General features: G+C 38.4%; 1 protein-coding gene across 1 annotated transcript in view; it reads left to right on the top strand.

Moving 5' to 3' along the window:
• SPIDR (scaffolding protein involved in DNA repair) overlaps window positions 1-26,118 on the top strand; it is a 202,977-nt gene that overhangs the window by 167,645 nt on the left and 9,214 nt on the right. Inside the window, exons 9-14 of the mRNA XM_009881121.1 lie at window positions 8,060-8,218; window positions 17,690-17,777; window positions 20,128-20,271; window positions 20,360-20,419; window positions 24,136-24,334; window positions 25,383-25,535. Of these exons, the coding sequence (XP_009879423.1) occupies window positions 8,060-8,218; window positions 17,690-17,777; window positions 20,128-20,271; window positions 20,360-20,419; window positions 24,136-24,334; window positions 25,383-25,535 (803 nt within the window). The remainder of the gene's footprint in view (window positions 1-8,059; window positions 8,219-17,689; window positions 17,778-20,127; window positions 20,272-20,359; window positions 20,420-24,135; window positions 24,335-25,382; window positions 25,536-26,118) is intronic.

The raw sequence follows: 26,118 nt of genomic DNA on the forward strand, positions 1-26,118 counted from the left end.
CAGTTTTGGCATCGCCTTGTTAAGTCAGTTTAAGCCAAGAAAGATTGTTATTCCACACTGTTTGCCTATAGTAGAAAGTTTACATATCAAATTGATTTTTTTTTTCTTGAAGGAAGAGAAAATCTGTACGAATTTAAGGGACAGATCTCTTATTTGCTTTGCAGAAGAGATTGTTCTGTTAACAACTCATCAAGAAAGAAAGAAAAAAAAAAAAAGATAAACAGGATTAACTGTTTACTTTAAGTGAGCCGAAGTCTGGTTGTTTTTCCGAAGAAGAACACAATGTACTGTTGTATCTGGTTTCCAGAGTGGTGTTTATCATAATTCCTCGTGCGGTGGTTGGTAGAGTGCTGGGAAGGCTCTCCGCCCACTCGCAGCTCGCTGCCTTCCCCTCTCCCATTGAGGCCTCTGGCCAGGACTGCGAGATGGAGCGAGCTGTCCTGTGTGATCTTTACTGCCTGACATGAGCTGACATTGACCCAGAATAAAATAACAGGGGCCGTTTCCTAGAACTCTCGGTGGACTGCTGAGAACTGCTACCATAACTCTTGTAAACACGCGACATGCACACACAAACACGCTCCCTTCTCCCTCATTTAGAAACACACCTAGGAGAGGCTGCCACTAAAGCAAAGAAAAACAGCGTGAGGGAAAAACAGAAACAGCAGACCCTGCGAGAAAGAGTGGAAAATTGCCTTTCTGCCAGGGAAGGAGCCCCAACATGGTTTCACTTCTGCTTTTCTTCTTTGCTCTTTACTTTGTGTTTTATTTCAATGAAGATTATATTTTTGTGCTAGTTCGGTGGGATGATGTGGCATTGAAACAGCAGAATGTCTTATTGAACACAGACGCAGCTCTGTAAGAAATCCTGCAGTGTTATTGTATTTCATTTACCTTTCACATGCACTGGGGAAGCACACGTGCAATGCTGTCCTACCAAGAATGTGTTTTGAGATGTTCTGTGCCTGCTGAAAAGGGCAGTTCTTTTTTTTTAATGCTCACTTCATGTTGGTTTGGGGGTTTTGTTTTTATTTCAAAAATAAAATGTTCTAGGATCCCATTCATGGTCTGCGTGGTTCAGAAGTAAATCTGGTGAATCCACAAACCATACGGTCTTGAAAGATAAGGGACCCCAGTACCGCTGCTACAGTGTTGTTACTTCATTCCAGACGCTGTAATTCTGTAGAGCCCTCGCTGTGGGTTTTGCAGGGGGAGCTGAAAGTTCTCTAAGCCATGTAGCGTGGAAGAAATGGGTTGATACCGCAAGGAAGCCCTCTCTCTACATATATACATACATATATATAGCCTCCTCCCCAACTCAAATAGGATCTAGCACATAGAATAGACTTGATGGACCTGCCCTCCTAGATCCCACGGTGCTGTTCAGCTATTGCTTTCAGATCACCCTTTGAAGACAGGACTTTTATTCTGATTTTCACGTATAAGGAACTGAGGCGTGGAGGAAATATAGCGCGGCAAAGATGATGTGAAATGTTGCCAGAACCAGCAACTGAATGCTGATTTTCTTGGAAAGGAGGGTGCTGAGCACCTTGCAAGAGAAGATCTTTTGGCAACACCTCACCAACTGTTGGAATTCTTGGATGCCAAAACAATAATTACAAAGTCTTAAGATTAAAAAAATAAACAAAGAACCCCTCCTCAGATTCATAGATAAGTACTCTAAATGGCTGGGTGGTAATTACACGTTATATTTGGAACATGATTTTTCTATTGGAGATCATCCATAAGAGAGACTTGCAGTTTTCAGCTGAGCCTGTAAGTTTCTTGAATGTACAGTTTTACTCTTGATTCGTAAATCATGACATACAGGCAAATAGTATTTTCTCTGAATTGTATACTGAAATAACCAAGGGATTGTAATGGGATTCCATGCTGAAGTAATGGTACACTGAGGAACCTGGGGAGTCTGTGCATGATTATTTTTTTTACCAACTACAATTAACGGCATAGTGAGTCCAAAACAAGCTGGGATGATCTGATGTGCTTGCTTTTTTGTTACCACCCAAAATTGTTTTCATGTATGTAACAAGCCGTATGGAATGGATCTTAGCAGAAGGACCATAAATTATGTGCAGCGTAGTGTTGTTGTACAGGGGAGATGCCTGGGGGATCTGGAGGGAGGAAGGCCTTACTGCTTTCTTGAGACTGAACCTTTGTACAAACTTTTAGGCAGTACCAATATTCGTTTATGAATCTGAGATAAGTGAAGCTGTTGGCTGATACTGAAAATATTTCTCAAAGGCAACTCTGTTTTAAATTATAGCTTAGGCTCCATATTGTGTTTGAGTGGATGTCAGGAATGTCTTTTTAAGGTTTTAAATATTTTGTTTACTTTTTACTAAAATTCTGCATACAAATAAAACACACATCAGCAGTTTAATTTGAATTAAATTAAATTTGATTAATTTAAATTGCTGGTTTTGCTTCAAACCAGAGCACCAGTCTGGATGATGGAGATGTCTATACTTGGAGGGAGTTGTCATCAGCATTCTTCTTTGAGCTTGAGGTTTCCGATATAAACTGGAAGCAGCGGCGCTTGTGTTTTCCTCTTAACCTGCGTACCTCTGCTACCTATGCGTAGAAGGGGCTAGTCATCATCATCATCATTAATTTTTATTTGTGTTGTTCAATCCATAGTTGTTCCTGCTATTTAGGGACAGCAAATGACATGGATTTTAAGCAGAAAACACTGAACCTTGTGTCTCCCTAAGGAAGGCTACTGCAGCTATGTACTTTTCAAATGGGAACGTGAAGCAGTTTGTGATCTGGTGAATAAGATGCTTTAAATAGGAAAATCCTGCTGGTGTTAAAAGGGGGTGGGGGAGATGGGTGGTTGTCCTTGTGCATTTAGACCTGTGCCTTGAGCTTTGATTTTTCAGAGATAATATGGGTATGGTGAATGCAAGGAGTGCGTAAGGTAGGGATAAATTAAATCCTGGTAGGGTGGTGTCCTGCAGGTTACAATTTGAATCTGAGCCATATTAGCAGGAGTTAATCAGCTCCACCTTGAGACTTGACCAGACAAGTTGCTGAATTGGAGTTGTGTAGGTAGTGTTGTGCCTCTGGTGATTAAAGGAGAGGGGGGTTTTGTTTATGTGTGTTTATGTGTGTGTGCTTTATGCCTCTGCTAGGACCGCACCTCAAAGAGATAAGACATCCTTCTGACAAACAAAGCAGCAGCAGCAGCTGTCTCTTGGATGGTTAAGATAAAGAGCAAATATCAGAGCTAATACAATTCAGTCGGTTTTCAGGCATTTTCCCCATTCCCCCCTTTCCCTCCCTTCCAAAGAAGGAGTAACTAATGAGGTCCCTGCTGAGCACTGCGAAGGTGGCAGCATTTGCCTGGCTGTCTTGCTCCAGAAAAGCTGCTCTGGGCCACATGGTTGTCCTCCTACCCTAGGGTAAAACAATTATTTGTTAGTTAAGATCTGTTCATGACAAATTTCTGCTGCTTGTTTTCGCAAGACTTACTACAGGCAATCCCTGTGTCACTGGTCAGTTCTGGCCTCCGTACGCTCTCATCTCCTCCAATTGGCAATTTTTTTTTTCTTATTCTTTTCCACTAGCCGCTGAGGAGGCAGGAGGTGACCAAAGCTGGAGAAGGCTTTTGTTGCTATTACCTCTCCAGAAAGTCAGCTGCCCGATAGAAGGCAGCAATATGGAGAGATGGGATTTTTTCATGCATAAAAAAGTAATAGTGAAAGAAGGTTTTTTACCCTTTACCCATGAGGAGTGACTAACCAGGAGAAGGGCATGGCAGAGTAATCCTGTAATCCTCTCCAGATTTCTACTGCAAGACATTTTGTCCTGAAGATCAGCACAGTCATAGAAATAATGCAGAGTAATCAGTCTCATCTTTCCCCAGCCCCCATCCTTGCTCCCGGCTATTAGCAAATTAGCAAAATCTTCCCAAGCCTTTTGCATGAGACTTACTGTGTCATTACTTTACCAAAAAAAAAAAAAAAGGGGGGGGGGGAATGAAAAAAAAGGCTAATCTCTGCCTCACTTCTTATCATTCCCTATCTTTGCCCCCTTTGTTATTACCAATGAGTCATACTTCACCTTTTCCTTAGTCTGCATCTCCCACACTCACTCTTCTACTGGCTTTCCTGCCACCCCTCTCTCCTGGAGTGAATTCTCTCCTCCTTTGCATGAGAAATTTCAGTTTCCAAAACGGTATTTTAAATTCAGGTCGTATGCAGACTTGCATCCTATTGTCCCTAAAATAAAGATCACCCTCATTTCCTCCATACATGAGCACTGCTGATAAAAAAATTGAGATGTTCCCCTCCTTTTTTTTAACAGTTCATTACTATATGCATACTGACAAGGCATTGGTAAAGGTATATTTTAGCTGAATACCTAATTCAGTACAAATGACACATTTAATGGAAGAAAAGTATTTGGGGTAGCTATACACAAAACATAAATGCTGGAATCCTGGGGACAGATACTCATTTTGGATTTGCACCTTGTCTTATAATTTAGATGTGGGGCTTCTTCCTGGTAATAAGCTTGAAAGGGGGGGAAAAAAATCATGGGGCAAACTGTTACTTTAATCACAGTTTTAGACTTGCTGCGAAAACTTAATTTGCAAGAACATTTGCTGCAATACGAGAGCAACACTGTAAACATGGGAAAATAATACAAATGCACTTTTCTGGGAACAAAGTGAAACCAAGGAAGAAAAAAACAGTGCTGGTGAGGAAGTTAAGGCTGTGAATCAACAGCCTCTGCTGAGAGCGTGTGCAAAATCCATAAGAACAGAACAGAACTGAACCAGTTTCAGAGAACATGAGAATAGTTCTCTGAATGCATTGCTGAGTCTGTTGTGGGATTGATTCAGCTGATGTCATTGTAGTCATTAAGTAGGAAAATCGGTTGTCACTCATCGTTAAATACCTATAGCATTACCTAGTTAATCAGTGAGACAGATCAAATGATGTTGAGAATATTTCAAGTTTTTGTCATCATTTCATTCATGCTGTTTTGAAAGTGTTCTGAAGAAGGGAACGTGTGTGTGAAGTTCCCTCCACAAGCGTTAGTTTAGGATGTTCCTCATCTTTTAGTCTGAAATTGGGCCTCTGAAGGTTATTTGTGACATTGTGTCTTCCAAGTTTGTGAATATATACGTTTTATTTTAAATGCATACTGCAGAGAAGTCCTAATGTTTGCTCACGTGTACGGTCCTAATAGAGCAAAAGTACTTGGGGTCTGGTGCAAAAGGTTCTGCGGCTTTGTGTTTCTTCATGATGGCAACAATCATGAACATGTAACTAGTGTCAATGAGAACATTAGTGATATGTCTTAAGTTACACAGTTCTTCTTGACTTCTGTATGTCGATCTTGGTCATATGGTGACCGTTCTCCCATCATATGACCTGTGATGTTGTGATGCCTAGACTGGAGGTATACTGGAGTGGGAGCTTCAGCCTCCTAATCCTGCCTGGGAAATACATTCTTGCCTAGAAGCAGTTCTCCGTGCAAATAGGAGTGAACTTCTACAAAGTTAATTTTCAAGGAGCTGATCTGATGATGATTATTTGGCTACAGTGGTTTTTTGGTCAGATCAGTTTCCTAACCTAGCCATTTATGCTGCCACCACAAAGGGATGGAAATATGCAGCCAGGGATGCAGGGAGTTGAGACTCCCAGGCTTAAAAGGACTGGGAAAATGCGCTTTTAGTGACTGATGTCTTCGGCACCAACCAAGCTAATTTTATTTGGGCAATTAACATGTCCCAGAGGACTTAATATGAGCCTGGTGCCAGCCAGTCTGAGACTTACTTGTGTTCAGTTGTGTCTCACTAAAGATATGAGAAATTCCAGTGATCAGTTAAGAGACTGCTGAACTGATCAGATCTGAGACGCTAACTCAGTTGGCCCTTGCTTGCTCCAAGATACGAAGGCCTAATTTTTCACAATTAACAGTCACTGAATGTTTTGTTAACATAGGCAGAACTGTTTGCTTTGTTTTTCCTGTTCCCCTCAATCTGATTTTCAGAAATGTCCGGAGCATATTAGCTCCGTTTTTTCCAAACAAAACAATAGCATGAGGAGTTTCAGTCCAATCAGTTAAAACTTGGGAGAGTTTTTAACTGACTGCAAGGTCCTAACATGGAAAATGGCAGGCAACCATAGTTTTTTTGCTTCTGGGCTGTCATGTTCATAGCACATCAGTCTTTGTTCTGTTGAGTTGGTGATGATCTTGTGGTACGAATCCAGAAGGGATCTCACAGATTGTTTTGCACAGAAAATGAAAAGAGTGATAGAGCTGTTGAAGACACAGGTTTATATTGTTAAGAGTCACCCACTTTCTGGGCTGGGAACACCACTTATCCCAGAGGTGAGGATACATATCCTTCCAGCCTACGCATCACAACAGCGTTTGTTTTCCTCCTATTTGTCGTCACTTGGGATAGAAGCAGTGTTTCACGGCTCCGAAGGATGACTTAACCTTGGGAGGTTGTGGAGGAATTGTACCTAAGCTTTCTTTGCTTGGTGAAGACTCTGTTTTTGTGGGACCCTTGTAGCCAGAGATAACAGGGCAGATATGGGAGCCTTCATTTGTGTTCAGTCCTACCACTCCTCAAAACCAGCACCAGAATCTGAAAAATGAGGACTCTCAGCTGGTGCTTGCACAGCTGCTGATGTCTGAAAGGCTTTCAACTTTTATCCTGTGTCGAATACAGCCCTTGCAAGGGTGTAAGCCGAAGTTAAAACAGTTCATAATGAACAAGGAAACTGTGATTCATGATCTGTGATCTTCCATGTGCCTAAGCTTCCCTGCAAAGAAATACATGGATTTCTTCCAGAGAAATGTAGGACCTCATTTCATTTAAAATGTGTTTTATAAAGATGTAATGACTACTGTTGAATACTTTCAGGATGCATGTAATATATTAGATGATGTGCTCCAAAAGCAGTTGGAGTTGGCTTGCTGTGAACAATGGTACTGCTCTGGAGAAGGTAGTTTTGGCAGGTACCTTTGAAATGAACTGAGTTCTGCTGCCTACTGCACCCCTGAGTTTTATTTAGAAATACAGATGTGTGTGCTACCCTCAAAGGTAATTATTGTCTCCCTTTGAAAAGTTTCCATGCTTAACTGTCTCTTTCTGGGGCAATTAAACCAATCTTGTAGACAGCAGCCTCCTTCCTCCAGCACTGCATGACTCATGCTATCGTGGCTGTTCATCTCGGGTGCAGAATCTTGTGAAATGCTTTTTTGACTTTCTAAATGTATGACATCCACTGATTTTGCCTTATCTGCTATGACAGTAATATCTTCTCCAAATGCCAGCAAGTTGGTTAAGCAATACTTCCCAGCCCTACAGCCCCTACTTCCGTAGATTACTTTAATCGAATTGTTTGTTTAGCAGGTTCTTTAATTACCTCCTTAAAATAGTTCCTCTGGGCTTCTTCATACCCAGTATTGAAAGTAATAATCTGTAGTTTCATGTTGGATTTTTTGTTTGGTTGGGGTTTTTTTTTAAGAAAAATTAACGTTTCACTCATTGCATTCTCAGGATTCTTTTTTTAAAAGAGTTCTAGAAAATTTAATGCTTGCTTTGCCAGTTTGAATGTTGGTGATTATTACTTGTGAAATATGTCGCTTTGTTTACTTCTAAGCAGAATTTTTATATTTATACACACACACATATATGTTTGCATCATTGCTCTGTCTGCATTGCAGAATGCACCTCAAGTTAGGCAAAAACTCAAACTTCTTTCTTTATAGGTACACAAACCCCATAGTGCATAGACGTTAGTTGATCTAATCCCCCATGCAAGCCCTTTATGCTTTTTTTCAGTCATGCTTCTCTATTTCATGGCCCTGTTAGGTCCTGCAAATATACATGAGAAAACCTTTAACGATTAGCGGTTTTGTTTAATGATACGGGTGTTCATTATTTGGTAGGAATTCTCCAGGAGCTGTAGAGGACAAGCCCTGTTTTGAAGCTTGTAAAGTAATTTTCAGAAATGTGCTAACTAGTTTGTTATGAACAGGAGCCAAGGAGTAACAGATAAATGTTTTGCAGGTTATGCCTCCTTGTCCAGGATGCCTATGGTATGTTCAGTGAAGTGCAGTTGCAGTCCCTGAGTTCTGCAGATGACATTGAGCAGTATTGCAGGAGATGGGAAGGAAAATTCTGCTGCCTAGCTGGAATGAAAATTTTGCAAAGAACCACAAGAGGAAGGTGAGAATTCGTGGGAGAACGTACTGCGTGCTGTGGCAGGCAGAGATGATCTGCCTTTTTATTTATTTCTGTGATCAATATTCTTTGGAACAACTGAATTGGGCTGTGTTCAATTAAATGCCCTCATTGCATAAATAAGCTAACACACAAACACACACTTAACAGAGCAAGGGATAGAGAACAATTACGGTATGCAATATTTCATAAAACATGAGTGTTTTCTTCCTCTTCAGTAGATTCAAAGACTTAAAAACATTAGTTCACCTCCCTTTCATTGCAGAACAGTTTATTACAGTATATTTATCTACAGTGCTGCCCAGTCTGGGTTGAAGATTCAAGCACAGACTTTCCCTTAGTATATGCCAGCTTGATTCAGTTAAGTCTATATACTTTTGGAAGCACAGTTTAAGTTTCTTTAAAAAGAAAAAAAATCTTACAAATAGTAAAGCCATTCTTATTTTGGAATAAGAATGTCCGCAGGTTTATACAAAAATTGCCCCAGAAAAGGAACAAATTGACTTATGGTACCTCTCAGGTTTTGCTTATTCTGTGATTCCTTTTACTTTCTTTGAATAAAATAAAATATCTTTAATCAAGAAAAAAAACCCCTTTGAATATATCAATTATCTTACGGAGTAACTTTCTAAGGAAAGTGATATGGTGTTCAGATGGGGACTTATATAAATGTAATTAGACTCTCAACTCTCAACATAATTTATTCGTACAAACATCCGATCTAGATAAGCCTTTGGTATTAGAATGGCTATGATATTTCTGCTGACACTTTTTTTTCCTGTTGAAAAATGCTGTTTCATCAAAACCAGAATGTTTCATGGAAACATATCTATTTTGGAGACAATTTTGCTGGGAAGTTTTTTTCAGGTCCAGAGGGAGCGAATACTCTCTCTCTCATTGTCATTTCATGAAAACTTTCAGAAAGTCTCATTTTTGTTTCATATTGGAACAAAAACAAATTTCAAAGCCTTGAAATGTTTAGCAAAATGGAATTGTTGTTTTCCAGCCAGCACTATTCAGTGTGCTTTTCTTTTTATGTACTTGCAGTGTTAATTTTCAGATCCTTTGGATTTCAAGCCTACTTGCATTTTTATGGATCTTTAATAACAAACACGTCTTCTTATTTAATTATTTTGTTGGCTTTTTTTTCAAGTTACATTTTTTCCAAACAAATTAAATAATGGCCTTGGAATTCTGGATACAAATGAAGTTTTACAACTGGCCGCTGGTGTTTCCAGTACTCTGCCTAACTAATAAGAGACAGACTTTTTCTAATGTAAATTGTGTTTCAAAGCAGCAGTAACTTACTTCTGGCTATTCTGAGGACGATTAGAAGACACACTGCTGAAAGTGCCGGTGGCTCAGCTGGAGCTGTGCTGGTGGTAACCCTGCTAGAAAACATTAAAAGAAAAAGGCCAGTGTCGCTTGAGGGACAGGGCAGTGGTTAAAACGTGATTTCATTGTACAAGATGGGTGGGTGGGGGTATTGTTCGGGGATTTATTTTTTTCTTAATTGTTTTAGCCTAAGTTCTGCTTTATAACTTGTTATTACTTTTAAGTGTTGGGACACGTTTTGTGTCATTCTAGGTGTGATGGAAACCACAGTAAAGCCATAGCTGAAATGAGTATAAGGGAGTACTTATTCACACAGAGCGTAATTAGACTGTAGAACTCATTGCCACTGGATAAATGGGTTTCCAGAGCCAGTGGTATATCCAAGCACATGATGGGATATGCCTGTGAGTGCCCAACCTTGGCGTACCGCACATGAGTGAATAAGAACTATGTGGTCTGCCCTGCAAGAAATACGTACTGCCTGGTTGGTTGTTGGTTTTTTTTTTTTTTTCAGAACACCAATTACTTTTTGGAAGGAGATGGCTTTTAAACTGTTTGTTTCCTGGAGTCTAACAGTGGCTTTTAAAATGGATTAAAGGGAATAAAATGTAGGAAATATGAGGGAAAAGTAATGACTTTTTTTTTTGTGCCTTTGAAGCACATGATCTGGAGAAAGTCAGGAATGGCTAATAAGATCCCATATGCGCATGTTGTCCCACAGTCACATGAATTGCAATCTCTCTTATGGAGACAGAGTGCTTCCTCAGTCCCTCAGTGAGACAGAGGAGATTTTCATTTAACAGGTACAAGAGGTTCTCAAGTTTTTTGCATCAATGGACCACTGTTACTGTTAAAAAAAAATTCCAGGCTATCATCCATCCTCATCATCAAGTATTTAAAGTACTATTTAACATCATTCCACTAAATGCAATTTTAAAATCACTGTCATAAGCTGAAGTTGCATTTCAAGGACTAAAAACCTATAAAGAAGGGTATTTTACATCCAGGCAAAAACCTGGCTGTAAACCTGACTTTGTCTTTGGAATGGACCTGTACTGTAACATGTGCTAAATAAACTAAACCCATTTCTTCTCCCAATAAGAAAACCCTTGTGTTCCAGAAGAAAAGTGGGGTAAGAACTTACACAACCATGTCCTGTCTTTACCAAGATCAACCCTGTGAAAAAAACAGAATTATAGTAATCTTACATTGAGAGAAACACTGGTAATGTTGCATATTGTTTTTGAATACCTATATGCTTTCACAAGTACTAGGGTCTAGTACTAGGTTGTTTGAAGGTGTGTCATTGATTTAGGTTGCTTTCAGAACAAGTCCCACACCCCACGTAAAACATACTCCACAAAACCATCCCTGCAAAAAATCCTTCCCTTTGTAGTCCAGTAGAGGAACTGGTGTTTCCCTTTGCAGTCCACTTTCTGGCAATCCTGTAAGACAGATGGACAAAGTTGCCCATCTTATTGCAGTCTCTTATTTCCAGGACTTCCTCTAGTCTTATTGCAGTCTCTTATTTCCAGCAGTTCCTCTAGTCTGTTCATGAGGCTGTTGAATAAGGTAGGAACCAGTATTGTAGCAGCTGAATTAACAGCGCGTATGTGGTTCAGTGTCTGCCTCTTGATACCTTTTCTCTTCACCCTTTCATTTATACTTGTCTCCTAGCCTTTCCTACAAGTGTTCCCTGAACTGCACACTTAGTATCAGCAGAAAAGAAAGATACGGTGGTTTAAAGAGAGAAGACTGAAAAATGTTCGTTGATCTGTCGCTGGTGGTGTTGGCTCCTTAGAGGTGTATGTTCTCTCTTTTGTCCTCCCTGCACCTCATATGTCAGTCTTACAAATTCAGCCCCTTGAGAAAGAGGAAGTGAGATTTTGGTGGTGTACTGCTAGAGGCAGGAATTTTGGTTAAGAATCTGCATGCAGTACAACTAACGTAACCCCCCTGTTTTAATAGATCCCAGGCATGTTTCGGGTATGTCCGGTATAACCAGTAACTAGATGGATGCGATTAGACGCAGGGACTGAGCACTCACTAAAATGCCTCAGGAATAAATAACCTATAAATTGTCATAGTCTGTTGCTTCCTACCAGAAATTAATTTCAATGAACTGGGATAAAATGTGTAGTTAGATATCTGTCTTTATCGACAAAAATATTAATTTTATGTTTTTAGCCCTGACTGGAGTTCCACACAGAAGAATAACTTGGATTTTGACAATTTGTGTCTTTTCACCTGATTTGCCAAGCACTATGTTGTTTTACTGCTGAGTATAGTAGATCTACCTGCTTCTTCTCTTTATGTTTTATTATAAGGTAAAAATATGAGGAATTTCTATTCAGCAGTATGGAGAGATGACACCAATTTAAAAGGAGGGGGAGAGAAATGCTTTAAGTTAATACATACTTAATGCAGGATGTCAATACCTATTATGTCCCTAAATTGAAAATGCTTAACAAGTTTCAAAAGAAGATGCAACTGTTCAATGGATAGTGCTAAAATCCACACTTACGTTGGATAGGGTAAAATACTTTGAAAGATTGATCAAAACCTTTAATTTGTGGCAGGTTGTTCCATAATAATTCGCTGTACTGTTTGTTGTATTTTCCTTTGAAGTAAGTAGACTCTGACTATTGAGTTGATCAAACTGTGTTACGTTTCTCTGAGAAATTATTGCGTTTTCCAATAAAATTGGCTTCTGTTGTTTGTCAAATTTCAAATGTTAACTTTCAAATGTTAGGCACTGAAACGTGAAATCTCCCTGTATTTGTGCCAGTCTGTAGTGTTGGTCACTACTATGCTGGAGGGTTTTCTTCTTTCTTTCTTTTTATTAAGTCCCATGCTTCTCTGGCCTCTATCTCTCTCCTTTTTCCTCTGCTCTTCACTGTGTACTTTTCTTTTTGCTTTACACTCAGAAGAGAGGTCCACCACTATCTGCTGTAGAAGAAAGTGTTTCAACTGCTAGACGTTGACAGGAAATGTAATAGTAAGAACCCCCTGCAGAACAAGGAAGTCATAACTTCCTTCCTTTGGTTTTCCCTCCTCCAAAAAGACTGCCATCTAAAAGAGCTACCCATGCCTCTGAGGTTTTGAGGTCCTGAAACACTTCGGTAATTGCTGTGGTTAAAAGTCAAGTTCCATTTAAAGCATAATTTAAGTAATCGTGTTAAGGTTTTGAATATTTTCATTGCTTTTTCATTATTTCTGATGACTCCTTATGTATCAGAAATTAGCTTTGTTTCCTGAGTTTTCTGCTCTTTAACAAGCACGGGCTACTGCTTGTATCTTCAGTGCTTTCTGTCAAGAATCTGTTTAGTAACCAGCATTGGAGAATAACATAGGCATATCCATATTGAATCAAAAGTACTTTTATATTATAATTTCAGTGTTCTAATGTAGGATGTGTAATTTCTAATGTACTATAGAAAATTGAGTTCTTAAATTATGCAAATAAATTAATCAACAAAATAATTCCATATATCTAAACAAAACTTAGGGGGAAAAAAGCCAGCGACACTTCCTCCCTGTTTGTATTTTGACTGACATGCTGTTTTAGTAGGCTCAGATTTTTACTTTATGATTTTGTTGCTTTTATTACTCAAGTCTGAGAAAATACGGTGTTGCACTGCAAGATCTTAATAGATCAATTAAAGGGAGAGCTAGCCTACGCTATCAGTTTTATCTTTGGATCGCTTGTCTTCTGATAGTTGAAGCTTATACAGTCTAGGTGATTATTACTGAATTTCTTTTTAGTTTTGAACAAGGAGATGTTTCACAGAGGGCCAGGAATTGCTTTATTTTTGAGTTCTTAATAATTGAGGCTGATAATACCAAAAGGAAACTGTTTCATTTCAGACTAAAATTGGGAGACTAGGAGAGGAGGAAACAGAGAAGTGCCAAGTCTTGAGTCCCCAGAGCAAAGCTGTGGAAGACGTTGGAGCAGAATCTTAGCATCTTCCTTCCTGTCCCTTATCATAAACCTTAGGTAGTCATTCTTCTTTTCCTAGTTGTGGCCATTGTTTTACTTCTACCTTCTTTGATGTGGCTGATATTTTCTCCCTGTAGTAGTTTTCCTGTGAACCTGTAGTATGATTACTAAAACTGAAAAATCCCCCAAACTGTAAGTTGTAATGTTAAAAGTTGAATCAGGCATGTCACACAGAAAGTTCTTGGACCAGAACAGTAGATGGAACTTCATGCTTATGAGAGAAATAAACAAAATCTTCTTATTAAGTTATGAAATATGTTGACAGATCAGAGTCAGTGAAGTACAGTTTTGAAAAATCAAAATTTGAAGTTTGATTTTTGTAGTATATCTTGTAGTGTGAAATGAATGAAATTTCTGTAGGGTCAGTATAGATGTACCGAGACTGTAGATACCAGTTTATCACTTTGCTGAGTCTAAATATACTTACAGTGGTTTTTCTCTTTAATTTGTATGTTTTTATCAAAAATCATAGAGCAAACATGTATATGCACGTGTGCCATGTATGCCATTTAACTTCACAGAGAAGGACTAAACAAGCCAGGAATGTTAGTAGCAGAAGGTGACTTCTGTCTCCTGCTGAGCTGTAAAACTGAGAAGGAAAGTGGTTAAGTGAGCTAATGAAAACAGCTTCTTCTGTACAGGGCAACACAGTTATCACCTGTGACAAGAACTGTAGGGAGGGAAAAGTAAATTCTATTTTATTAGTATCACGCACTACCTTCCAATTACTTTTCTATGAAGTAGTTTAAGACAATTTGTTAAATAGGTCAGGATTAATTTCTGCACATGCTGCATGTGTATTTTGCATTTTCTCTGCCATGTATTTAGCCCGTTTAAGACTATAAAATCTTATATAAAAGTATCATTATATATAAGTGAAGCTTGAAGATGTGAAGAGGATCTGTATGTAGAGGACTGCCTGTTGCAAGTCCATACTTCTCTGGAAGTCTATAATATAATACTCCATTAGAGTTACTGGTGGCCTTGCTATGTTGGTGATAAACGGTGGACATCTGCATATTTAGTATGGGACAAAACAATTTTTACCAAACATAGATTTCAGTTTAGCATGGGAAGTAGGGGATTGAATCTGTTATTTAGAATCTGATAGATGATTTCTGTCTTCCTGGTATGGATTCAGTCTTTTTTTCTTTTTTTTGGAGAAAAGTTATAGAATATTACAATAGAGTCTTTGTCTCTGAAATAAAAAAAAAAGTTATTCAAAATACTTTACATGTTCTTTTTTCTTATCCTTGAGCCTGTGTCTTCTCACTTCTTACTGTACTTTTCCTTTTTTAGAAGTCTGTCCTTTTGCAATCAAACCTTTTTTTTTTTTAAATAGTGACTAGTAATTACACTCACATAGCAAAATTTGACAGTTTTTATTTTGCCTTCTGTAGCCAGAAAAGCTCTTTGTGCACATGGGGGATAACCCTGTATGTCCCTTCACTGTAGCACAGAGCCAGCTGTTCATCTCTTGTCCTGACTCTATAGCTGAGGAAGGATATACATACTGGATAAAATACACTCATTGTTCAAGTCAGATTGAAGTGGGATTTCAGTATTGCTTGGCCAAGGAAGAGAATGAATTTTATTCTTTCTGTGAGGATTGTGATTTTCTAGAGTAGGACACCGTGTCCTGCCATTTCTCCACTGTCGTTGCCTCCCTCATTCCCCCTTCTGCTAGGTCAAAAACCGTAAATATAAAGAGAGAGTTAAATTTCTTGGAGACATATGAATGGGTAGGGCAAGAGGAGAGCTCCTCACTAGGGACACTGACTGATACAGTCCCTGGCACATCAGTGACAGCTCCAGGAGACATCCCTTTTGGTAGAAAAGGATCCCAGTAGGATGTGATTTGGAACGTGCAAATCCTTTGGGTGGCAAATGTCCCTTTGCCTGGCTGGTGTCAAAGAAAAGGTTAGGGCCAAGATGTTCAGGAGACACTCTTTACACAATGCTGCTCCTCTGCCTGTTTGTAAACAAATACTGTCATTTACTAATAATTAAGTGCTCCCGGTTCAAGTGGTAGATGACCTTCTCCAAAAGGCCACAAGTAATTGAAGAACATGTACTGTACGTCTTAGATATTCTGATATGGGTCACAAGCTGGAAGAGAGCTAAAGAAGAAGGGACAACTTCACGTCCCTTGTGCAATCTTAAAAATACAGATGAGGGATCAATGCACAGTCTGTGTGGAGATGCGATTACACCTGTACTGCAACAAGACAGCTTTTGTGCTATAAGATGTTAAATACACATGCACGGAGTTTGTGGTACGCTCATATCTGCGCTCTGCCCTTGCCCTTGTGCTGTGTGTTGTGTGAGGAAGGCCACCTGTGTAACTGCCTGTAACTCTACGGAAGGCTTCGCTCTGTTTTTGTAACTCTCCTTTTTCACGCCCCAGTTAGCAACACCCGTTTGTTCCATTGGGCATTGGCCCTCCTGTGACTGTAGAGAGTTCTGTACGATACAGGACAGAAAATGTCACCCTGAGCCAGGATTCCAGAAGTGGTCAATTTGCTGTAAAGTCTAATACCCAAGAAGTGCTTATTTGTATGCTGTAATGTTCTCACTGTTAAAAACAAATCGCAAAACAACAACAAAAAACCAGCCTCTGAGCTCAGCCTTCTCCTTTTACAGACTCAGCAGTGATGCCCTATAAGTCAGGAAGTTCATTTCTGTAAAAAAGCAGCACATTAGTGTTTCTGGTTTGTTCATTAGTGTGGAGAACACGACTACACATAGCAACATCATCTTTTTAATCTGCCAGCTTGTTACCTGAATTGTGAACCACAAGCTTTATTCCACAAGGTCCATTCTGAGATTTACATCCATGAAACTTCTTACAGTGCTGGTCCAAAGGCATCACTATTAACATTGAATCATAGATGATACCTGGTGCTTTATGAAAAGGCACGGGAAGAAATTCACTGCCTGTAGACACCCAAAGTCTAAGCACTTAAGGATCCGGAGGAGGACTAGGGAAATACAGAAATAAATAAGCTTAAGCAGAAGTGAGCTAAAAGCAGAACTGTAAAGGAGAGTTTCTGTGACCCCTTGAAGAGAAGCAGCATATTGCAATGACCTTCAGCCCGTATGCCTTTTCCTTCTTCTAAACAGTTGAATTGAGAAGCTGATAATACTTATAGCATGTTTTGGACTTCATTTTTAGAGCTGTTCCAGAAATAGTGGCCGTCTTAATTGGAGGAACAGACAACTCGTTCTTGGAGGCAGCGTGGGGTTAAAATCCAGATCTTTGTGCTTCAACTACACAGAACAGAGAACTAGGACAAGATAACTGAGAGCTTTAACTCAAAAATGCATGCCTCTTCAAGTTGGTTATCTGTAGCTATTTCCCCTCCCTCAGCTGTTTTCTTGGCCTCTCCCTCAGATGTTCCTGCCTGTCCTGCAGGGATGCCCTATCAACTGACCAGGCAGCCACTGTACGGCTTTGCATGCGAAAGCTAAAGAGTCTGCAGCATTTTACCTTAATTTGCCGGGCTGTTAATTTTATATTTGCTTCTAAATGAAAAGTGGGAAACTTGCAAAATAAATAAATAAAACCCATCACTAAATGAGCCACCGTGTAGGAAGGAGACGGTCCTCTGCACATGTACTTAAGATAACAAAATTTTGCCTGTTTCTCCATATCTGATAATTGCTGACTTTCCTGAAAGCAGTTACAATCAGCTGTTAGAGAAAAGCTAGAAATGAAAATGTTAGAAGCAAAATTGTTATTATTTTTTTAATCTGTCAGTTAAAATAGTTAAAAGCTTTTTCATAAAAGAAGTTGTACTGGTATCTGTGTCCTTCCCAAGCTAGCATTTACCCCAGTTCCTCTGAATTTTATCGTATAGCAGGCTGTTCGTGGCCAAGGATTAAATATGACTTGCTTGTCACTGAATGTGATGCATCCCTTCCCTCCCTCTACACCCTGCAGCAGAAATGATGGAGATTTAATTAGACCAAATCAAAACCAGCTTCCAGAGAACAAATATGATTTAAAATTGTTTTCATAATCATGCAATGGTTTAAATTATATTTCTTAATGAATCTTTTTAATATAACATATAACACTGGGAAACATTTTAAACCTGATTTTATTGGTCTTTTTGAAGGGCATTAGGACTTTTTAGTCTGATAGACAGTCTGTGGCCTCCAGTAGTGCCTGTAAAAGTTCCTGGACAAAGTCAAGACTCTGAAATGGTAAGTCTTGTTATTATGGAAAGGTATTTTTTCACTCACAACTACTATTTTTGTTGGTAGTGTAATCATGTTTACTTTGGGAATCATATTCTTTCTCTCCCTCTCTTCAGCTACTGAGTTTTGTGTTACTGGTTCCAGCAACCTCCTAGGCTAACTTGAACCCCTCTGGATCAGCAGCATCTTTCCAAAATAATGCAATTAGCCCCTTTTTAATCCTCTAGAGTTAGAATGGTAGGATGTCCAGATAGACTATTCTTCTCCTTGCAGGAGGAAAGAGATATTAGATAGCATGGAGCCAGCAGAGAAATCTATATACGAGGATGCTAACTCATTCTTTGACGCACTTTTCAGTCTTAGATTCAAAAGCACTTTTCTGAAGATTAACTTTTGTGAGGACAGACTGACTGCTGGAATCAGATCGCGTACTAGTTAGGATGATTTTGACTGATATTCGACTCAGGTGAAGACAGTTAAAGGATGAACACAAACCCAATGTACTAAAAAGCAGTGAACGTTTCTGCGATTATAGGGGGTGGGGAGGTATTAAAATGGATGTAAAGTATGTTACTATACATTTGCAATTCTAAAATTGCATCTTTAATTTTCCTTTAATTAGCTTTTGTATTTGAAATGGAGTTCTGCCATAACAAGTGTCATTTTAGTAATACGAGATCATTTGAGAAGCTTCTGGCTAACCGAGTTGCTTGTGCTGTCCTGCTGTTCTTCTGTAGCTGTTCTTTGGGGAAGAAGTTTGTGGTATTAAAAATTTGTGTTAGAGCCTAGGGGAATCAATCAGGATGCAAATTCTAGAAAAGAAGAAAAAGCTGAAAATAAACAACTTCCAAAACCAGGGGACATTAAAAGTGGATATTACTAGTTATTTCTGAAGTCTGAGAATCTTTCCTCTGCAATGTAGAGTGTTCTTTGCATTGTGCAGGGGTTTATGTTGAAGAATAAAAAGTTCAGACCTTAGTTATATATAAAACCAAGAATGAAACTGAGTGAAACGGCTGTTCTCTCCTTGACTCTGCTTTTCACCTAGACGTTTTGGAAGTCTCAGAGGGATGGATTGTTTTGTGCATTAAAATACTGTGGACAACAGAATGGGAATATCCATGGACGGAGCAAAGCTCTTCAATGTTGTTTAGCATTGTTATGACTCTCAGTTGTTCTTCATTTTCTCTATTTCATTAGCAATCTAAAAATGGAGGAAACTTTCCATAATCATGCAATTTACACTTCTGTCATGGGTTTAAAATACTAATTCATTCCACAGAAGATCCAGACTTGCAGCCTGCTGCTGCAGGTTTGTGGCTGAGTGGAGTTTTTTCAGTTGAGATACATTTTTGTTGATACAAACAGTATAGTTTTATGCACAGTTTTATGGAAGCAGTTTTACACATAGGTGCATAAATAATATTGCCAGCACGCAGATAATATTGTTGGGAAGAGATCTGTGGAACTGTTTTCTTTTGAGCCATATGTACATTCAAATACACTCTTTAGTGCTGTCAGAGGCAAACAGAATTTGAGTTGATGTCTTTTGCTTTTTTTTCTCCTTATGCAGATTTTTTTTAATGGGTGAGCAGCTGTCTTTAATAGATTCATATTTCTTTTATTAAATGAAATGCTTTATTAACAACAAACATCGCTAGAAGAATATTTTACCATATCCGCAATAAATATTATTTTCTAGCATTGTCTTTTTTTTCCTGAGAAGCCTTTCTAGTTTGGGACTTCTTTAAGTGGTGATTGATAAAGTTGTTACGTCATGGTACGTTTTAAGGGGGAAAGAAAAATCTGGCATAGCACAAAGAGAGCAGTTCTTTTAGCTGTTGCATTCCTGTTCTTCATTATCTCCTTGTGCTGCCCTGGATTTAATTTGGCATCTTTAAAAGTTTGTCAGCTGTTTACTATCACAAAAACCCACCCACATGCAAAAGTCCCCATATATCAGAAAAGTTACGGATGTTAAAGAAAAAAATAAAAAGAATAATCAGTTCACTCCTACCAGGTAATAAAAAAATGCAAAAATAACAACAAGCGCCTTAAACTAGTCGCAGTGTTTGCCAAGTGTGCCAAATCACAAGATGTTTTTGTGATGAGGACCAATGTCAGATTATGGAAAGAATGATACGCAAAAGCTGATTTCACTTATAACTTGTGAATGTCAGTTTATTAACTCAACTTCTACTTCAGAGAGTTGTTGTTATTAACCATATAATCTTGTTTTCCCGTGCCTCTTAAAATGTAAATTGTGTGGTTCGTTTTGGCTATTATTATGAAACCCAACTGGCCATATTAAAGCACCGTTTTTAAAGTCACATTTCTTTTCCTTACTTCTTAATAGATGACAACTAATCTTCCTCCTCCCAGCTTCTGTTATATTCTTACTGTTCAGTCTGGTGAAGTACATGTGGAAGTGGATGAGGAAGAACAGATTTCTGATTTGTACCAGCCACCAGCTGTTCATGGTCTAAAGGAAATTCTTCAGGTAATCTGCTTTACGACTCAAATACTTTGTACCACTGGATTTCTGGTATCATGTTTGTCTCATTCCCTGTTTTTGTACCTATTTTCAGATCGGTGGTTGTAATGAACGTTGTAGCTTTTGGGCGCGAGTGCTATATCTAAGGCTGCAGGTAATCTTTCCACTTAGCAATGAATTCAGCATGTTTATGTGAAGAAGCCAGTATTTATCTTGTTTCGGGCTAAACACCAAAACCTTCCTAGGGTTATCTTCAAGAGTTGTATGAGCAGAATTATCATCAAGTCTAAAATGTTTGTGAACAGGTAAAATGAACTGCATCTTCAGTTTCAATACCGTCCAGTCTAGAAAGTGAATTACTTCTGAATAAATTGCTATCTAACCAGAGGTAGTATTTCACCCTGGTGAGGGAGCTTGCAGGAAGCTGGTTGAGACTCGGTTTGTAGCTAAATGCTATCCTTAGATACATAGTGAAAAGTTCCCAGGCAGTTGAGTGTCTGGGGATAGAATTTAACAGATGATGGTTATATAAAAATACAGTTTTGCTCTTTGCATGCAAGTGTGCGGACTACTTTTGTTGACTTCAATAGAAGCCCCTCAGGCAAATTTGGCTTTTATGGTCTAGTTAGTAAAAAGGAGGAACTCTTAGGTAAATACATCTGCCATCCATACTATGTTGGAAAGCTTATAATTATGTTTTATTTATTTGTTTCTGAACAACGCTACAATTTTCTTTCAAAATGTTGCTAACACCCTCAGTAGTTAAAAGAATTTTTTGTTGCTGATTTATTTATTTTTTCCTGGCGACTGGATCCTCAGTACAGCCAGCACTGAATACTCGTGGAGAATAATTTGCAATTGTCCATCAGCTCCACAAGAAACAAAGTGTGAATCAAAGCATATGAACCAAAGACAAAGAAATTCCAGAACGGCCAGCAAAATAGCTGGAGATGCTTCCCACCAGTGTGAGACATAAATTTAATTTAGGTCTTGCCCTTTTGCTTAAAAAGCCAGTGAGTTATGATTTGATTTTTAGTCAGGAAGTACTTTTAACTTCTGAGATGAGGGAAGTCACTTGTGTTTTCTCCATGCTAAGTGAGAATTTAACAGAGCATTTGCAAACGTGAAATTAGGACTAGCTTGATGGGATCTTTAAGGTGCTAACAGAAAGATAGACACATACATGCGTAAACTTTTATTTCCAAGAAACCTGTTCTATTAAAAAATAAAATAAAGTTACAGACTAGTGGTATCCTAGCCAAATATTTTTGTATTCGGGAATGTCTACATCTGAGATGCTGTGGGTCATCAGTATTCTTGTGTAGAAGCACTTCATCACTAAGTTAGAGTAAAGATGAAGCACGCAGGAACAGATGTGATTTTGAAGAATGGAAGCTTGTCTAGGAGAAAAAAAGGTCTATGATTTCCTCTTGCTACTAAGAGGTTTGTTAGCTGTATTTTTAATGGCTATTTACCTGCTCTGGCAGGGGGTTTTGGACTAGATGATCTCCAGAGGTCCCTTCCAACCCCCACCATTCTGTGATTCATTTACTGAACTGTAAGCACTAAATTTTCCTAAGTGAACAACATGAGTGCTCAAATTTTTTTGAAAGTAATGTTGGAAAAGCAATAGAAGATACTCTTCTTCTGCATAACTTCTGGGTAACTGCTGGATAATGCTTCTGGATAACTGCTCTAGGAATGTAAAGGTGTTAGTGTATAGCTTGCCTAATCCTTGTAACCTGCTGTTAGTGTATTGCTTGCCTAATCCTCCCAGAAGAAGGTCACGAACAGCAGCTTGTTTACTCCAGTTGCCTTTGCCAAGAGGACATATCCTTCACATGCAAAATTGTCACGTCGTAATAAGTGAGGAAGGGACTATGATTGGGTTTATTTTGCAGATTTATTACGATTAGATAATGTGCTGCATGAGCTAATTTCAAATGTATTTTAAAAAATAGTATCTATTCTATGTAGCCACAATATTCTGAGATACTTCATTTGTGTGAAGGAGGAATGGAAATATGCTTTTATTATTACTCAAAATCTGTACTGTGGTAGAGAAGGAATACGAGGAAATATATTCCATCTGTGGTTAAGGAGCTGTCCTTCCTTGTAACTCAATCCTGCTGCTATTTGTCTGTTGTGTCCTCTCTGTTCAGAACAAATTGTCACACATAGCAAGATGATGATTTTATACTAACTTGTGATTTTTGCTGTTATTATTATTTACTTTTTTAGATGGTTCTTCTGAAAGCCAACTTTTAATGTGTTATTAATTCTCATGGGACAGCTGTAAAAATTCTTTCTTTGAAGCTGTCCTAATGCTATCTACACAGAGGAGATACTCACATGTATGTAGTTACTGGGCAAAGAAACGACGTCAATGCAATAGGCAGCATATATCATATTAAGGCATAACCTTAATATCCGAGTTATGAATTTTCCCAGTCATTATTTACAATTACTGCATTTGCTCTAAAAGCTGCTAGCATGAACAAAAAGCTCATTTAGTGTGTAATTAATGGTTTCAAGGTTTGAATTCAAACGTATACAAAAAGTTGAGGTTGTCGTTGCATTGCCTTATGCTAGAGACATGCAACTTCAAGAATAAAATACTTACCTGATATGTGTCTCTCCAATCATTGCAGTATTTAATTTTCATTTAATTGTTTATGAATTTTAAATTGGCAGACTAATTAAAAATAGTAGCAAAAACTTTTTAAATTAAGGAAGTAATTTAATCTTAGTTAAATATTTTAAAATATTAGAATCTTAAAATTTTACAAGTTGCTTGGACTGGTAAATGTGAAATATGCTTTGTTATTAAACCCATTTTTTCTAAAGCATGGGAAAATTCACACACACACGCAGGTATTATAAAATTGTGTGAAAAAACAAAGAAGAAAAGCATGAATTGTCAAATTGCAATCCACTTGATTTTGTTAGAGACCCTGGAATAAGCACTGATGTGTATGTAATGTCTGTCTGGTCTGTCTTGTTCATCACCCCAGTGTGGAAGATTTTAAAAACACTGCTGCTTTTGTGAGACTTATTTTGAGATATAAAGGCTGACGTGAAATGTAGATATTTTGGTTGTGACATAAGTAGTTGTCACAGACCTTAATTTAGTCACACCATAGTATTTTTATAGCTGACTTAGGCAGAAAACTGACATTGTCATTGCAGATTCCTTTGTCTCTTATTTATGAGTTATCTACTTTCCTATTTCTGTGCATCATTCAAATATTTAGAGATGTTTGTTCAACAGAAAGAAAAAAATCCAGCTTTGTAACTTGCAGTAGCTGTTAGCCAAGGACTGAACAGTAGCTATTAGCCAAGGACTGGTGCTTTTGGAAATCAGATAACAGTACGTGGAAAATTTGCTCACATAGGAATAATATTGCTAGTAGCATTAGCCTTTCTTTTTTTTTTAAGACAAAAATTATACATGTCTTTGTTCATAAAAACAGCCAGATAACTTTTTTTTGTATATATCATATATATATGATATAAATATATAATATATATAACATATAATATTTTTAATAAGATACATTTTTAAATTGGTACTGCAGTCCAAGTGAGTTATGTATGATGAAACATGATAGTTGATAGAGGTAAAGCCAATATTCCAGTGGGTCAACCTCAGAAAGTTAATTTAAGGTAGCGATGTTTGTGTCTGCAGTAAGCAATAATGAAAAATTCCAATAAAGCTTTGATTCATTATCCTGTACGAGCCCTAAATGTAGGAATTTCTGTAAGTTTTATTAGGTATTTAAATATGAGGATGTTTTAGTCTTTCCTTCTGCTAAAAATTAACAACTGCATTCCAGTTTTGTATCTTTTTTTTTTTTTTTTAAATCATAGACAAAACACAGTGTTCCTGTAAGTCAAAGAGAGATTTGGTTGTTTGTGACTGACTCCACATTGCAAAATGGGGTTCATATCACTCCAAAAGTTGTTGCTGTGTCAGTCGCTGCATCGTTTGTTCTCAGTACGGAAATCACAGAAACCCTCAGTGTTGCCTCGCAACTTGTCTTCTTCAAGGATGCGCTGTGGGGAAATGGTAAGCTTTACACATGGTTTTGAAGCAGTTGGAATCAAACTGAAATAGCATCCTAATCTCTGACACTGCAATATATGACCTACAGAGACTTTCATTCTCAGATGAAGATGAGACATTGCAAATTTGGGATGAGAAATTTGAAAGAGGTTGTAATTAGAGCTTTCCTGTAAGGTTTCTTTTTTATTTTTTTGTCTTGATCTCCAAAGTAAATGAGAAATTCAGGGATCTTGCTGTATGTCCATCAATATTGCTGTCTGTCTTCCCTGATGACTGTTGAATATAATGACCAGTGTCAATCAAATTTGCTAGCTGACAGAAGACTCAAAAATATTAAGGAACTTGGTTTCATTTGTTTGGATATTCTTGCAGAAACTTGTGTTATTGACCTCTAAAAGGAGCAAAAGAGACTTGCGCGTCACTAGATACAGGAATTTTACAAACTCTCCTGTACCATCTTAGCTGTGAACCTTTGCCACCATGCAAATCGTGTAATGATGGTAGTTCACTTTACATTCATTTTTAGTCTCCCTTTTTTGAGGTTCAGGTAGGGTTCTGTATGGTGCCTGCGTGGGTAGTTCACATCTCACACCCTTGGTCACTTCCAAAATGTAAGTGGACTGGAAGCACCAACCTGTGTAGATGGCTGTGTGTCCTGAAGCAGAAATCTCTGCTCTGGAGAATAAAGCATTGCGTGCACCTACTCTTTGTAATCTTTGAAGCAAATTAAGACCAAGGGTGCCCAAGCTTATTACTGGGGAAGAGATGCTAACATTATGTTTGCAGGGAGCATGGTGCAATGCAGTCCGGGTGGAATCCTCTGCCATGTTCGAATTTTTAAAGCATCTTTTTTCCTTGGGAGTTGTGAAGTGTAACGAGAGCATGATGCATGTATCGCTGAAAGCAAAATATTTTGTCATTGAGAAAACCTGATGGAGTTTATCCATCTGTTTAGTAGCTGGCAGAGATCGTTGTCTTTATTGGCCATGACAATTAACATGGTCACCTTTTTCCTTGTTACTGTACTGACTTGAAATGTCTTTGTTGGCAGGTAGGATTATTTGTGTTGAACGTACTGTTCTCTTATTACAAAAGCCTCTTTTGTACTCGGCTGCCGGTGCTGACCTCAGTGAGCTGACTGGCCCTGTCAGACTCGATGAGCTGGATTCTACAACACAGGCCAACTCCGTTTGTGCTGTAAGAGGTTCGTATGGCCTTTCCTGAAACGAATGTGGTTAATTATTTGTGCTCACTTTAATCTTTTATGTCTTCATACTGATTTCTTGCACGAACAGCGTGGAGGGTGAAAAAGCACAGTATTGCTGTGGGTCATTAGGATATTTAAGTTTTTATACTTCTTTGTGGGCTCTGTTTGCCTTTTGCTGGCCAAGCTCTGCTCCCACTCACTCATACCCCAGAATAAATGTTTGATGCACAATCTGTTTTATGATATTCCTTCCTTCGCCGTCTTCTTTCAGGAGCCTTCTGTTCACACCAGCCGTGTTGATATTGGCAACAGTAAGGTATACCAATATTTTTTAGGCAGATGGATGAGATATGTTAGCCAGATCCTGAATGGTAGGGGTTAGTGTCTGATTTCACTGGAGCTTTGCTGCAAGTGGGGCAATTTAATATTTCACCATAGTCATCTAGCATAACTTGGCCAATATTTGCTCACCAGCCACTTTGGATCATTGCTTTGTCTAATATTTCAGTCCTCCACTAACCATGCAGAAAGATTTCTTACAATGTATTTTCTAACATTTCTTAATCATGCAGAAACATTT

This window comes from Charadrius vociferus, unplaced genomic scaffold (genome assembly GCF_000708025.1).
Source record: "Charadrius vociferus isolate BGI_N301 unplaced genomic scaffold, ASM70802v2 scaffold23, whole genome shotgun sequence".
Lineage (NCBI taxonomy): Eukaryota > Metazoa > Chordata > Aves > Charadriiformes > Charadriidae > Charadrius > Charadrius vociferus.